Raw genomic sequence first — 15,789 nt, forward strand, 5'->3', positions numbered from 1 at the left:
TAGTTCATACTAAGTTATGAGTGACTGCTGGGTTGAATTTTAACAGAAGCCCTCATTAGCAAACAAACTTTAATTTGTCATCATCAAAGGAAATAATCTGTAGGATAAAGGGGACATTTCTAATGCCCTGACCTAACCAGAGTATCACTATCAGAAGACAGGCCAGCAGTTTAATGCTACATTTCAGAAAGTTTTATAATACATAATTTCTTGAGGTTTTTCGGTATATAGTAAATTTCTCTTTATGCTTAGTCCAAACAAACTGGGAAATTCAAATAGCCTGAGTTATTTCTCTTTATAATCTATGGGGGTTTTTAAGATAAATAAGTAAATGAGAAGTGAATAAGTGAAACCCTAAGAAGGATACTGTGGGCGAGTCTTAGTGACAGGTTCCACTGTATGTAAACATGATTCAGTCTTACTCATAATAACCCACAGCACTGCAGAGCCCTGCCTCTCCTCACGGAAAGAAGCCATTATATTCAGTGTCACTTTAGGGTCGACTTATGCAATATACTCTGGGGTAATGATCAGAAGAAGCCATTAATCAGAATACTTCATTCCTCAACCAGCAGGGTCAATGCGAGTTTTCTATATGTGCTACTTGGGGCTACTTTGCAATGATATGGAGTAAATTATGAATAAAGCAGGACTTGAAGGTATATTTTCCCTTTCCCAAGGTTTCTTACAAGTGTTCTTTGATTTTACTCTGGGCTTAAAAAAAACTAATGAAATGAATGCTATTCCTAATTAATTTTATGGTTTATTTTTCACACAAATGCACACAATGTTATAACTTCATTGAAATTACATTACAACCAGAACTAGTCACATAGGTCATGTGACTGTAGAAGTACATCCAAGATTTTCTCTGAATCATTTTAAAACTAAATTTTCAATGAACATTTGTAATTTATGATGTAACACATTTAATAAGTAATTCAACACTAGCAAGTATTAGTTCATATACTACAATGGGAGACAAATTTTCATTGTGTGATGGATTTCACTGAGCAGTGTTAAGGAAATGAAGGACTGATTCAGTTTGTTGTACTATATGATTACTTAGGTCCCCTATTTCCAGATATTTCTATCAGGAATGGAGCTCTTTTCCAACTTTAATGATGCTATATATGTGTTCTGTTTGGACAGATTCTTTCCTAAATTTTAAGAGTATTAAAGCTATATATTTTTTTGCAAGTTACAAATTTTCGCATCAGCTAGAATTACCCATTTGTAATGAGCAGTGAATTTAGATGCTTTGGATGCTTCAGCTGTTTTAAAATCCTGATTTTTATTAATATACCGATATGTCTCCCACATACTTTCAGGGTGAAAAAGGCTCTGAAGGACCAATTGGCCCACAAGGATTACAAGGCCCATCAATCAAAGGGGACAAGGTACTGCATCTAGGGTATACAATAGGAAAGATGCCAATAAAATTACTTTTGTTCATTGTTCTTTATGCATGTACATTTATGAACTGTATTCAGCCTAACAACCACATCACACAGGTATCCAGTTAATTATAAATCCAGTATATGCAAGGTATATTATGTAGGTTGAATTATGATCTGAAATATCCCATCACGTTTATTTACAGTAATGTCTCATTTATTTGGGTTTTGACTTCCAGTAAAACTATCTGCAGCTAAGCAGCCGAACATTAGCGAAACAGACTTCTTCTTAGTAAAGAAAATAGTTTTTAAAAATGTATTGACTTGACCCCGTTACAGAACATGCATGTCCATCCTTAGATATTCACTCAAAAAATACTACCTTAAAATGGGACTAAAATAGGAGAACTCATTGAAGCAAGCTAGCGCTGCTGCCCTCTCACAAGGACCAAGAGGGATCCACCCATAGCTGAACGAAGTGAGGTCTATAGATTCATTGCGGTGCGGGAGACCACAGACCATGGGGAACCCATCACTACTCAGGAAGAAGAAGAAAGATTTTTTTATAGGATTTGGGCTTGTGTTAGGTGATTTTGGGAAGTGTCTAAGAAGGTAGGAGTTGGCTTTGGATTTAATGCTGTTAGGAAGTGAGGTAATTTTAAGACTGCCCATTTTAATGACTCTTATCTAGGAGGTGGGGAAAGTGGATTCAGGCTTAGCTGTAATTGGTAAAAAAAAAAAAAAAAAGTAACAGTCATTCATTTTAGCTAGTGTAGGGGGATGTTTGATCATTTTGCTGGGGATGGGTGGTTTGGATGCTGCTTTTTTGTTTTTGTCTGTGCTCAGACCTGACTATGGAGCACTCTTGTTTTTATCTTGGTTCATGACATCGAATGGCCATATCTGACATTATTCTGTAAAATTGTTTATGTTCCATGGTCCACCTGTCATTGCTTTTCTTTTTCTCACTAGTTCCCAGTTTTCTTTAAAAGAGCTGCAGATTATACCCAGATTAGAAGTGGTGGTGAGGCTGGTGATAGGAGCTAGCGAGCTAGCTACAGACCCGTGGGAAGGGAAAGCTGCCAGAGATGGAGAGGATATAAGAAATGTACAAAAAACAGAGACCTCATATCAATTTGGAGTCATTTATATGTTAATCTCTAAACATATCATCACAGTATATATTATATTAATGATTTATATTCATGATTATCTTAGGTGTTATGTTTCAATTTTGAATTACTTATTTCTTTTATTTACTGGTAGCTATCTCTTTTAGATATCTGTATTTAAATAGGAGAGATACTGGTAAATAGTGAGTTATACAAATTTTAGTTGTAATACAATTCTTGGTTCAAATAGGTCAGCTCCAGCTCCAAAATACCCTAAAAATATGTAAGATTTTTTTTTCTTCCTTTGGAGCAGTGAGAACTGAATACAACAGATCTATTGTTTTATGAGGTCAGTAAATTAACTTTTTCAGGTGGTGGTGTCATGGCATTTGTGTTTTTACATCTGGAGCTCACGCAGAGAAAATACATTGAAATATCAGACATTATCACATAGTAATTGCGAGGCTTTCATTTGCTACTCCCTTGCCAAATCCTTACCCTTCCCCCCTTTCCTCTTTTCCTATTCTTTTATATATAACAGTAGATTGAAGCACTTTGGTGTCTGTAATTCAAGTGATAAGATAAACGCCCATGATAAAAGCTCTCAAAATGTATAATTAGTAAAACACAAAGAAGTGGTTTTGATACAGATATTAAATGTAAATATTAATGCACAAAAGAGGATCCGTCTTATGTGTTGATTGAATATTTGCAGAATAGTGGTTATGAGTGGGTTCTGGAGTCAGAGAGAGTGACCTTGAATCTTGCTTCTGTCATCTAATGGTCGTGTGACTGGGGCAAGGTACTTAACCTCATCTGGAAGACAGGGATGCCTACTTTCAGAGGGTTCTTGTGAGGATTAAGTGAGATAAAGCATGAAAAGCATGTAGCGCAGTGCCTGCCCCATGACAAGCAATCCAATTCTGAATCAGAATCCAGCTCTGAACTCGAACTTGAGTCCATTACATTTTTCCTTCTAAGATATTTATTTAGACTGGGGGTTGACACAAAGTAAAACACTAAGAAGCATATTCCAGGGCATGTCTCAATGACAGGGTCAGCATTCTTTCTTTATTTTTTTACGCAGGCTCCACACCCAGCGTGGAGTCCAACGCAGGGCTTGAACTCACAACCCTGAGATCAAGACCTGAGCTGAGATCAGGAGTTGGATGCTTAACAGACTGAGCCACCCAGGCACCCCTAATATTATAAGTATGATTTAATGATAATGATTTTGTTCATAAAAACGTTTATTTAGCCCAGGCATTGGCAAACTATGGGGCTGGCTGCTATTCTTACAAATACAGTGTTTTTAGAACACAGGCACATCTGTTCATCTAGGTATTTGTGCGACCAAAGCAGCGTTCACTAGTTATGACAGAGACCTTAGTATGGCCCTCAAGAATAAAATGTTTACGATCAAGCTGTTTAAGGGCAAGTTTATAGATCCTGATGTAGCCTAAATACAACTGACATTTAAATGTCCAGGACGCCTGGCTGGCTCAGTTGGTAGAGCATTTGACTCTTAATCTCGGGTTGTGAGTTCAAGCCCCAAGTTGGGCATGAAGGCTTCTTCTAAAAATTAAAAATAAAATAAAATACGCATCTCGTTGTCTCTTTGCTATTCCGGATGTGCCAGGCATCATCCTCGCACTGGATGTTTGCTCTGCTTGGAATGCTTTTCCTGTGTTTCCACCTCGTTCTTTCCCTCTCATTGAGGCCATCCCTGGCCACCTTGTGCAAAACTGTAGCTGTCTTCCCGTTCCCTGATTTATTTTTCTCCTTAGCACTTATCCTTATTTGACATATTATTTATTTAATTGATTTATCTTGTTTACTATCTTCTGTTTTTCCTACTAGAATGTAAGCTCTGTGAGAAGAGAGGGTTTTGGCTGTTTAGGTCACTGCTGCTTTCCCAGCGTTTGAAACAATTCCTGGCACATAATAGGCGCTCACAAGTATTTGTTGAAAGACACAAAGAATGAATGAATGATAGTGTTTTTCTTACTGATAACTCTCACTTTGTTTCCCAAATTTATTTCATGGAAGGAAAAGGTTAGGTTCTTTAATTTTTTTGCGTTTATCTTAGATAATTTCTTAATTTTTAAAATGTATTTTAGCAAGACATGGAGGGAAAAGGTATTTAGAAAATTTTCAAACATTTCTCTTCAATTTCTCTCTCAAATCCCGATTTTCTTGGACCCTATAAATATTAGACTTTAAAATATTTCTATTATAACCCTAATAGGAAGTGTTGGTATTATAATAACCATTTAGGAATTCTTGGTCCTTGTGAGAAAAATGATGGATAAACTGGTGCAAACAGTCACCAATTTAGACGACACAATGAAAATATCATTCACTCTTTCGGCAAACTTGAACTGTAGGCTGTTTAAAAGAAATAGAGTTTTCTAACTTTTTATGTTGAACCCTTTTATGGTAGAGATAGATTTTAATTCAGCATAATTCAAGATTAGCGAAGTATGAAAGAATGAGGTTTATTGTTATATTTCTGACTTATTTTCTGTACAGGGGGATTTGGGACCTGTGGGACCCCAGGGACCAATGGGCATCCCTGGAATCGGGAGCCAAGGGGAACAGGTAATCAAAGCTTTCTCTCTTTCCCTTCGGTACAGAGCACTCTGACCCAGGCCTGGTGGTCACTGAAAGCCAGTCCTGCAGCCACCTAGGGGTGTACTTGACAGAGTGCAGTGGAATATACAACCAAAAGTGAATGTAGGGAAGGGAAAGATGGTTCTGTGAGATTTTATTTTTTAGAACTTCCAAAGAGTAAAAAAATAAGATGTGTGTTTCTTGGAGCTGTGACTTTTAACATTAATGCTTAATTAACAGGATAAGAGTTTTCGAGTGATTTTATATTCTTAGGTTTCCTTAGGCGCCCCGGTTTATTTATCTGCTGGTTTATGTGTTTTCCCCTTGCGGCTTCGCGAATGATTAAATCTCACTCTCTCCCCATGCTAGGAGAGTAGTATTTCCCACCCCCTAGCCATGTACCAATCTAGAAAAATATTAAACTTAAAACAAGGACAAGATTCAGAGGCAACTCTGAAGGGCACCATTCTTGAATAGAAGCAAACCACAGGTAGGGTTTATAAATGACATTTGGCCTCTCTCGGTCAGACGGAAGGAAAGCTCTCGGAGGATGTCTCTGCATTCATGGATCCAACTGCTTCCAAAATCTTCTGACCATAACTTTTGGAAAAGCTGGGCAATTTTGCTAGATCTAAATAATATAGAGATAATGTAACAGTACTATCTACCTACAGGGTCTCATTTAATCCCAGTGACGAACGAATCCAAAGTTATGCTGACTCTCCTCCTGCACAGAAAGTAGCTGATCGGCTTGACTAAGATTTATGATTAAGGTTTGAATTATTCTGTTGCCTAGAGAATGAATAGTGCTTCCCTTATCTAGGAGAGTGGGAAAAGAGGATTAAAAAATAGATAATTCCAAATCTCATTGTTGACACTAACTCTTGAGTTTGTTTCTAACCATCTTGAAATTAATTAGTATTTTGGTTGTTAATCCAAGCAACAACAAAGTTGGATATCACTCCTTTTCCCATTTCCTTCCTCTGGATAGAGATCCTAGTGGTATTTGTTCTTCTTACTGACAACTCTCACTTTGTTTCCCAAATTTGGAGGATTAAGATGCAGGAGAAGCCAAGATAAGTCTGTATATAAATGTTTAGATAATAATTAAGAGCTGGATATTTTGATTACGCAAGGATTGTGGTTCGACTCTGGGACCAGGCCATCTCAAACTCTGCAGTTTACTTGCTGGTTTCAGCCAGGCTTACGTTCTGATCCTGGAAGTAGTGGCTGGACAGTCCCGGGTCTTGGGGTCCTGGTGCTGAGTCACCACTATAGGGCTGAAAATGAGGTTCAAAGAAAGCCAAATCTTTCCAGATGGCCTGCGAATTCTGGACCTCCCACCTCCAACTTCCTGTTGCCTTTAATGCTGGTTCTTGGTGGGGGTTGTTGTTCTTTAGCTTAAAAAAAAAAACTCTTTGACTTCTTTTGTTTTCTCACTCCTTTCCCTCCAAATTTCCAAGAGAAAATCATTTTTAAGGGAGACATGTCCATGTAGAGCTGACCCCTACTGGATAGGAGATTGAATAGAATCCATCATTTGTAAACTGCTTCGAACAAGAAAGGAATTTGTTTGCCCTTGTAAGACAAATGATTTAATTCCTACTTAAATGTAACCTCTATTTATACAGTTACTCATTTTCCTTCTTATCTTTAATTTGACATGTTTACCCACTGAATTACTCTTGTTATTAGATCTTCCTAATTCTCTTACAGAAATGAATTTCCCCACTCATATGTTTTTGGGGAATTCCTGTTTTCAGGAACATGTTGATAATATGCCTCAAGAGGCCTGCAGATTTTCATGAAATGTTTGGAGGCTTGACCACTTCGACTCTGTTATAAATTGAGTTGAAAATACTAATAACCACATAAAACATGTGTACACACACATATACGCATGGATAACTTTGAATTTTTTGGTTCCTTGTCCTATATCACACTACGTGTAGACAATTGTAAAAGATTCTGATAATGACATTATGATTCCTTCTTGTAATAACCTTAGCTTTCTTAAACTGTTTAGACTGCTTCATCTTCATTAACCAGAGAAAATTATATTTATAATTAAAAAATAAACAAGCAGTTGTATCATCCAGCTGTGAAAAAGAGGATACCATTTGTAATAAAATAATCATGTATTTGTAATCATTATTTACACAATCATGGCTTGTGGGGTGTAAGCAAAACAAAATTTTAGTTTTTCTTCATCAACCCTTTAAATATTTTTCTGTAGCAGGAAGAAATTACCAACGAGTTACAAACTTCTCTTATCTCTTTTAGGTAATAAAAAGTTATAGTATCATCTCTAGTTGTAACTCACAGTTTTAATTGTGTATTAAAAATTATCTAGTCAATATATTAATTTTCCTTTTAAACTTCAATTATCTGGTATGAGCTATAGGGAGAACCTGTGGTCCATGGGAAGGTAATGTGCTTCTCATCCCTCCCAGGCCAAATCAAGGACACAGGTCCCTTGTGTTGCCAAGGCAAAAATCAAGGTCAACAAGTAGTTTCACTGAAGCTCTCTAGAATGTGGTTAAGAGAGAAGAAACCCAATCCCTCTCATTTTCTTCAAAGAACACACTTTATAAGACTACATTCTCCAAAGAAGAACTTATTAATCCTATCTCCTTCCCCTTTTTATACCCACAATGTGAGTGAGAATCTAGTGTTTGAACATTCTTCAGTTTGGTGTCTACAGACTATTGCTTCTCAGAGCCTAAGGTCAAACCTTTGATTTAATGTCCTGATATATTTTGATTGAGACAGCTAGAATATAGGTTTGCCTGCATGGGACTGAAATGTGAAATAGGTTAACAAGAAGAAATTTTATTTCTCTGATTTGGAACTCCAAGTTGGCATGGTGGCTCTGTTCATCAGGGTCTTCAGAAGTTTCATCTTCATTCTTGGGAGTCTGTCCTTCTCAGGGTGCTTTCCTCACCCACATGATCCAGAACAGCCACTGTGTCTTCACTTCAGCCACTGGGGAAGGAAAGACCTGCCTCTTCTTTTATCATGAATCAGCAATCGCACACATCACTTCCGTTTGTATTCCATTGGCCAGAATCCAGTCTATCTGGCAACACCTGGCTGCACCAGGGACTGGGAAACGTGGTCACTATTTAGGCAGCCGGGCAGGTCAGCTACAAATTCTCTTACTACGGAAAAAGGGGAGAATGCATATTATGGTTCGACTAGCAGCCTCTGCCATGCCATTCAACGAATACTGAGTATGACTTATGTACGATGGGATGTGAACTAAATTTTCACTTGAGAGGGTATGAAACTACTTTTATCCAAATTTCTTAATTTCGCTAATACTATTTTTAAACATTTTATTTTAAAGGGAATCCAAGGTCCTATGGGTCCACCTGGTCCACAAGGGCCTCCAGGACAAGGCTCACCTGGTCCCAAGGTAACTTTCTGAATTAGAGCAGAGTTTAATGCATTTATAGTCTAGTTGCTGTTTCCTCGTCAGTAGCCAGTGCATTGGGAAAGCACCAGATGAAATGAACTTAAAAATCAGATACCATGAGAGGCTATGGACTCTGGGAAACAAACTGAGGGCTTCAGAGGGGAAGAGGGTGGGGGACTGGGATAGGCTGGTGATGGGTATTAAGGAGGGCACGTATTGCATGGAGCACTGGGTGTTATACGCAAATAATGAATCATGGAACATTACATCAAAAACTAAGGATGTACTGTATGGCGATTAACATAATAAAAAATTATTATAAAAAAAGAACTAGATTTTTAAAAAAGTAAAAAAAAATCAGATTTTTACTTAACGCAAAATGATATTGATATTCCTGATATTCCTGATGGTTTGGTTAATATAATATGTATTCTTTTACACTTTTAGAAGCATTTATTTAGGCAATCTTAATTTATTGTTTTCTTTATTACTCTTTCTTAAGAGATCCTATTCTAGCAGCTAAAGCAGTAGAGGCTTCCTATGGGCGGCCTAATCCATTCTCACCAACACTCCCCCAGTAGGCCAACCTCCCGACACATTTAATTAAAGAGTCAGAAATAAAGAAAAATCTTCTATGAATGTGGGAATAATTTTATGTCCTAAATTAAAACTGTTATTTATCCCTTAGGAGAGGCATGGCACATCTTAATGTTGCCTCAAATGATCACTAATCATTGTTAAAGAAATACTTCTCTGAGAGTAGTCACCTTCCAGCGCACTCCTTAGAGAGTGCCATGTGAGGAGCAGCTCGATGGAAGAAAGTTACTGTCCTTGAGATTTTTGCTTTGGGGTCATCACTGGAGCTCAGGTTGTTCTCTCTGCTTATGATATTGCTTTTGATTCGCAGTCATTCTGGCTTCTCATGTGTCAGTGATCTTCCACGGGACCTCTGCCTTTTGAGTATGCTACCTAGTCTATATATATCTTTTTAGATTGTATTTATTTATTTGAGAGAGAGAGTGAGAGAGAGCGAGCGAACCCAAGTCAGGGAAGAGGCAGAGGGAGAGGGAGAAACAGACTCCCCGTTGAACAGGGATCCCGACATGGGCCCAATCCCAGGACCCTGAGATCATGACCTAAGCTGAAGGCAGACGCTTAACCGACTGAGCCACCCAGGCGCCCCTACCTAGTCTATATTTTAAGCCAGACCGTTACATATTCCAAATTTGGTAAAACTCCATCCACCTGAAGGGATATATATATATATATATATATATATATATTTGAATTATACACAAACATACTGAAATAACATATATTAAACTATATTTTCATGTTTTATATTACAATATATCATGTACATTAATATTAATGATATAATTAATATCTATCTACGATATATATACTTGAACACATACACACGAATTGAGCACACAAAGCTCAGTGTTATTTTGTAGACATAAGACAGCTCTTAGCTCTTAAGACAGGAATATATTATTTTTATTTTACTGCTATAGTGACATACTCTTCAAATACTCTTTCCTAACTAGGGAGAAGTAGGCCAGACAGGAGCTACGGGGCCTAGAGGGCCGGTGGGAGTTGGAGTACAAGGCCCAAAGGTGAGCCGAGCACACCGATCAGAAGCGTTTAGATAATTTATGTCATATTATGTGAAGTTTCACTGATATCCAAATGCAATGCAGATCATGCATGTGTCATCTGTTATTTCATCAGAAGAGAATATTTATTCAGAAAAGGGTCTGATGCTCAGTGTAACTCTTACTGTTTAAGAAGAACCAAAAATCTTAGTTTAGTTTAAGGACCGCTATCCGGTTTTTATTCGTATAGTTATTAGCCTCAGAGGCCCTCTTTTGGCACAGAGCGATTCTTCAAGAACATTCTCGTCTGCATGTTATAAAACAGAGCACCTAGCACAGTAGGGCTGCAGCAAAGGGTACTTCCCTTGTCTTGTTTCAGGTCTCAGCTCAAAAGCTACCTACTCAGAAAGTTGTTCCCTAAACCTAAAGGACGTCTCCCCCACTCCTGCTACCCAGTGATTTTATAGCTCAGCGCGCTGTTTCCTTTGCTTTTACCCCTCACCTCGACTGGCGTGTGTTCTGCCTTACTTTCCATCTTACTAATCCCTCGAGAAATGCAGTGCCCAATGCTGCAGCCACCAGCCACATGTGGTTCCTGAATGCTGGGAACGTGATGAGTGTGCAGTGAGATGTGTGGCTAGTGTGAAACACACTAGATTACAGAGCTCGGCACAAAGAATGTGACTACATCCTTAGTACATTTGAAGATTGATTACCTATTGAAATGATACAATTTCAGATATATTAAGGTAAGCAAAATACATTATTGGGATTATTTCCACCTGTGTCTTTTAACTTTGTAAACGTGGCTCCCAGAGGAGCTATAATGACATATGCGGCTTGCTCTCTGTTTCTCTTGGAAGTGCTACTCCCCTGCAGCAGGGGCCTTGTTTCCATTTTTATCTTATTACTGAATCCCCCACTCAGTAACAAGCCGATACTCAGTAAATGCTGTTGAGTAAATGAACAAATTCTTACTTTACACTTCCCAAGTTCTAGAACTAATCCTGAAGCCATGTAGGATCTGGGAAGCCACACTGAGGGCTCAGCGCCATCATTGTTGCTGCTGACATTGTCGTCATTCTTCTAAGCATTTGAGTATTACAATATGTACGATGTGGACCTAGAAGAATAGACATGTTACATATGCATGAACATATAAAGGATACAAACTGTACTAATATAAATAGCAATCACTAATCTAAATAGTAATAATAGCTGCCATTCGTTGAATGGTTTCGCTGGGCCACACAATACGCTAAGTGCCAAGTATGACATATATGTCACCACACTTTTGTGCAGGGTACATAAATGTATGTACGTGTATGATGTCGCATATGTGACAATTTCAGAGAAGCAACCTAGGATGGTAAGGCTCAGCAGGTGGACTACCTCAGTCTAGATCCCAGTTTTGCCACTAATTAGATGTGCAATCTTAAGCTTCTCTCACTTCAGAAAATGAAATATTTCAAACATACACAATAGTGTAGAGAATCATACAAAGACCATCCATGGATGCCACAACCCAGCTTTATCACATGTTGACATTCTGCCATGTTTATTCTGGCTATTTCTCTAAGAAGCGTTACAGAGATAGCTAGAGGCCTCGGCCTCTGCTCCTCCATCCCATGACCCTCCTCTCCTCCACCAGACATAATTATTATCGTGACTTGGGTATTTATCATTCTTTCGAAGTTTTTATAATTTTCCCACATACGTTTTTATCCATCAACCACATAGAGCTTTTGTGTGTTCTTGAACTTTACATAATGCATCATTCTGCCTTACACTGATATTCAGCCTCACGTTTATTTGTTTTTATATACCTTTAATTCATTTGTTTTCATTGCTCTATGGGAGTCTACTGTATAAAAATATCTCATTTAAAATTTATCCGCTTTCTTATTGATTGACATTTAAACTGCTTCCCATTTTTTGCCTTTGCCACCAATGCTGCCATAAACATTCTATGCGTTTCCTTTTGTGTAAGTCAGGCTACAAGTTTCTCTCACTGGTTGGCGGTAGATGCTACAAGTAGAATTGGAAGATCATAAGGTATAGGCAAGTTTTCAATTTCGATATCATGAAAATCCTGCCCAAAATGGACAATGGGTAAAATGGTTCTGCCTGTTCACCCTCCTTCTAGCAATATGTGACGACGCTCTTTTCTCTACCTTCGTGCCAACATGAAGCGGGTACGCTACATCTCATGGTTTTAATTACTATTCCCTGGTAACTGTTTGAACCGTTTTTAGGTGCTTAATGGACCTTCAGCTTCCCTTTTGCAAATTTCTGTAGAAGTTCTTTTTTTTTTTTTTTTTTTTTTTTTGAGGTTCGGTGTTCCTTTCTTACTGAAGTTCTTTCTATATCTGGCTATTAATCCTTTGTTATTTGGGTTGCAGATATCTCCCAGGCTATGGCTGGTCTTTTTTACCTAGGGCACCTTTTACTCTACAGAAGTTGTAAGTTCTGATGTGTTTCTATACCATTAATGTCTGAGTTTTTTAAATATTATTTAAACATTTCTTGAATCCAAAGTCATAAAAACACTCCTGTATTTTCTTCTTAAAATTTGGTGTTTTTGCTTTTTAAAATTTAGGTCTTCAGTCCACTTGCAATTTCTTTTTTGCGTGTGGTTCCACGCAGCAATTCTTTCCCCCCAGATGGACAACCAGGTACTCCTGCGTGGGTTACTGACTAGTCCGTGTTGGCTGCACTGGTTTGTAATCGCTCCTGTCACACACCGAGCTGCTCTGTATGTGAGGGAGGGTCAGTGCAGGAGCGCTCTATTCTGATCCATTTGTCTATTTATATCTCTCAGTGCTGTTACTTCTCTGATTATGATAGATTCATAATAAGCTTTTATCACCGATAGGGAAAATACTCTCAACTTCTTTCCTGGTTACTCTTGATTCTAACATACTCCTTTTAGGATTGACTTGTCAAATTTGACAGAATATCCCCTTGGGATATATATTGGGATTGTATTGAATCCTCAGATTAAATATTGAGTCTTTCAAACCACAGTATAAAACTAATTTTTCAGGAAAATAGGTGTCATTTTATGCAAAAAGATCTCCTAGTTTTTCAGTTAAAAAGGTACATTGGAGAATTTTCTTTTGCAATTGTGTGAATTGCTTTCTTTTTCTACATCTTTTTTTTTTTTTAAAGATTTTATTTATTTATTCGACAGAGATAGAGACAGCCAGCGAGAGAGGGAACACAAGCACGGGGAGTGGGAGAGGAAGAAGCAGGCTCATAGCAGAGGAGCCTGATGTGGAGCTCGATCCCAGAACACCGGGATCACGCCCTGAGCCAAAGGCAGACGCTTAACTGCTGTGCCACCCAGGCGCCCCTCTTTTTCTACATCTTTTAACTAACTATTACAGATCTATTAGGAGAAGTATTATTTTGTTCGTGGTGGTGTTTTGTTTTGTTTTGCTATATTCATTTTTGTATTCAGGCACCTGATAATAGCTCTTATTATTTCTAATTGTTGGTAAACTCTTGCTTTTTATTCCCTGTGTGCATAATCATATCGTATGAAAATAAAAACTGTTTTATCTATTTCTTTTTCTTTTTCCTATTTGTTTTTCAAAATTTTACACTGTTAGGATCTCCAGTGCAATGCTTAAAAGAAGTGACTTCAAAGGAAGTGCTTCTAAAATTTCACTTAAAAAAAAAAAAGATTTATTTATTTGAGAGGGAGGGAGAGGGAGAGCATGGTCAGAGAGGAGGGGCAGAGGGACAAGTAGACTTCCCACCGAGCAGGAAGCCGGAAGCCACGTTCCATCCCAGGACCCTGAGATCATGACCCAAGCTGAAGGCAGACGCTTAACTGACTGAGCCACCCAGGTGTCCCTATAATTTCACTTTTAAGTGTGACATTTGTTGTAGGGTTTTGCTAGACCACCTCTTTTAGGTTAAGATAATTACCTTCTGTTTCAATTGTATCAAAAATTTCTTATTAATTATGAGTATTGGATTTTATCAGATTCTGCATCTACTAAGATAATTGTTTTATGTTTTCCTTTTAACCTGTTCATAATGGTAGATTACATTTCCAGAATTTTTAGTTGTTGAACTGTCCTGGGATTCTTGAGATAAACCCAACTGATCATGATATATAACTTTTTTATGATAGTAATTTAATTTACTAATATTCAGGATTTTTGCATCCACTTTAAATAATTTATTATGTGCTTGACATACAATAAAAGCACATGGTTAAAGTGCACACTTTGATAAAACATATGTATATGCTCTTGAAACCATCACCAACACCAGATAATTGAAGTATCCATCATCCTACCCACACCAAACTATTATGTGTTCATTTGTAATACCATCCTTCCACCTCTCCCTACTTCTCTTACTGATCTGCTTTGCAATCTCTGATAACTACTGGTCTTCTTTCTGTCATTACACATTCATTTGCATTTCCTAGAATTTTATGTAAATGGAATAATATGCTATATAAGGTTTTTTTCTGTCTTCTCTTTTACTCAGCAAAATTACTTTGAGGCCCATGTTTAACATCTAGGAATAGCTTCTTCTTTATTGTTCTTTTTATTGCTGAATAGTATTCCACTGTACGGACATTTGTTCATCCATTCATATGCTGAGGGAAATTTGGTTGTTTCCAGCTGTAGGATATTATAAAGCTATTATGAACAATTACGTACATGTCTTTGTATGGACATATACTTTTATTTTTCTTGGGTAAATGCCTAGAAGTGAAATGGCTGGGTCATATGATAGGTGTCTATTTCACTTTTCAAGAAACTGCCAAATTAACTACCTAAAAACTCTTTATTTTGTCTAAATTTTCACTGGGTATGGAATTCTGGGTTGATGACTGTTTTTGTTTTTTTCTCTTTCTTTTAGTACATTCAAGATGTCATTCCACTGTCCGTTAGGATCCATTAGAATCCACTAGATTCAATCCATTAGAGTCTACACACTCGTTTCTCTACAGGTCACTTTTGTCTGGCTACCTTCGAGATTTTCTCTGTATCGCTAGTTTTGAGCCAAGTGATTATAATGTGCCTTACTTTTGTTGTTTTTTTTATTACTTGTGTGAGGTTTCATTGATTTTCTTGGATCTGTGGGTTATTGATTTCATCAAATTTGGATATACTAGGCCATTGTTTCTTGAAATATTCCCCACTCTCTGCCTTCACCCTGGAAACTCCGTGTTACTTAAATTTGGCTGCTTCACTGATGCTCTGCTCATTCCTTTTTGGTCTCTTTTCTCTCTGTTTCATTTCAGATAGTTTTTATTGCTATGTTCCTCAGTTCCTTAACCTGCTATGATGTCTAATTTGCTTTTAATTTTATCCAGAGTATGGTTTATCTCATACTTTGCAGTTTTCAACTTTAGGAGTTCAATTCATATCTTTCTATAACTTCGTGTCTCTATTTAACATACCTCAACTTTCTTCTGGTTTCTTCAACATATGGAACATATGGAAAGCAATACAGTAAATTTAGGGTCCTTATCTACTATTCTCTCACCTATGTCATTTTCTTGGTAACTTTTTTCCCAGCTTCTTTGAATTCCTGATAATTTTTGGCTAGATGCCCACCTTTGTGCATTTCACCTTTCTGGGGGCCAGACGTTTTTGTATTCTTGAGAATAACTTTGTATT

General features: G+C 37.5%; 1 protein-coding gene across 1 annotated transcript in view; it reads left to right on the forward strand.

Moving 5' to 3' along the window:
* Positions 1 to 15,789, forward strand: part of COL28A1 (collagen type XXVIII alpha 1 chain) — a 158,183-nt gene that overhangs the window by 53,397 nt on the left and 88,997 nt on the right. Inside the window, exons 15-18 of the mRNA XM_040644248.1 lie at positions 1,332 to 1,400; positions 5,042 to 5,110; positions 8,472 to 8,540; positions 10,091 to 10,159. Coding sequence (XP_040500182.1) covers positions 1,332 to 1,400; positions 5,042 to 5,110; positions 8,472 to 8,540; positions 10,091 to 10,159 — 276 coding nt within the window. The remainder of the gene's footprint in view (positions 1 to 1,331; positions 1,401 to 5,041; positions 5,111 to 8,471; positions 8,541 to 10,090; positions 10,160 to 15,789) is intronic.

Source organism: Ursus maritimus, unplaced genomic scaffold (genome assembly GCF_017311325.1).
Source record: "Ursus maritimus isolate PB19 unplaced genomic scaffold, ASM1731132v1 scaffold_3, whole genome shotgun sequence".
Taxonomy (NCBI): Eukaryota; Metazoa; Chordata; class Mammalia; order Carnivora; family Ursidae; genus Ursus; species Ursus maritimus.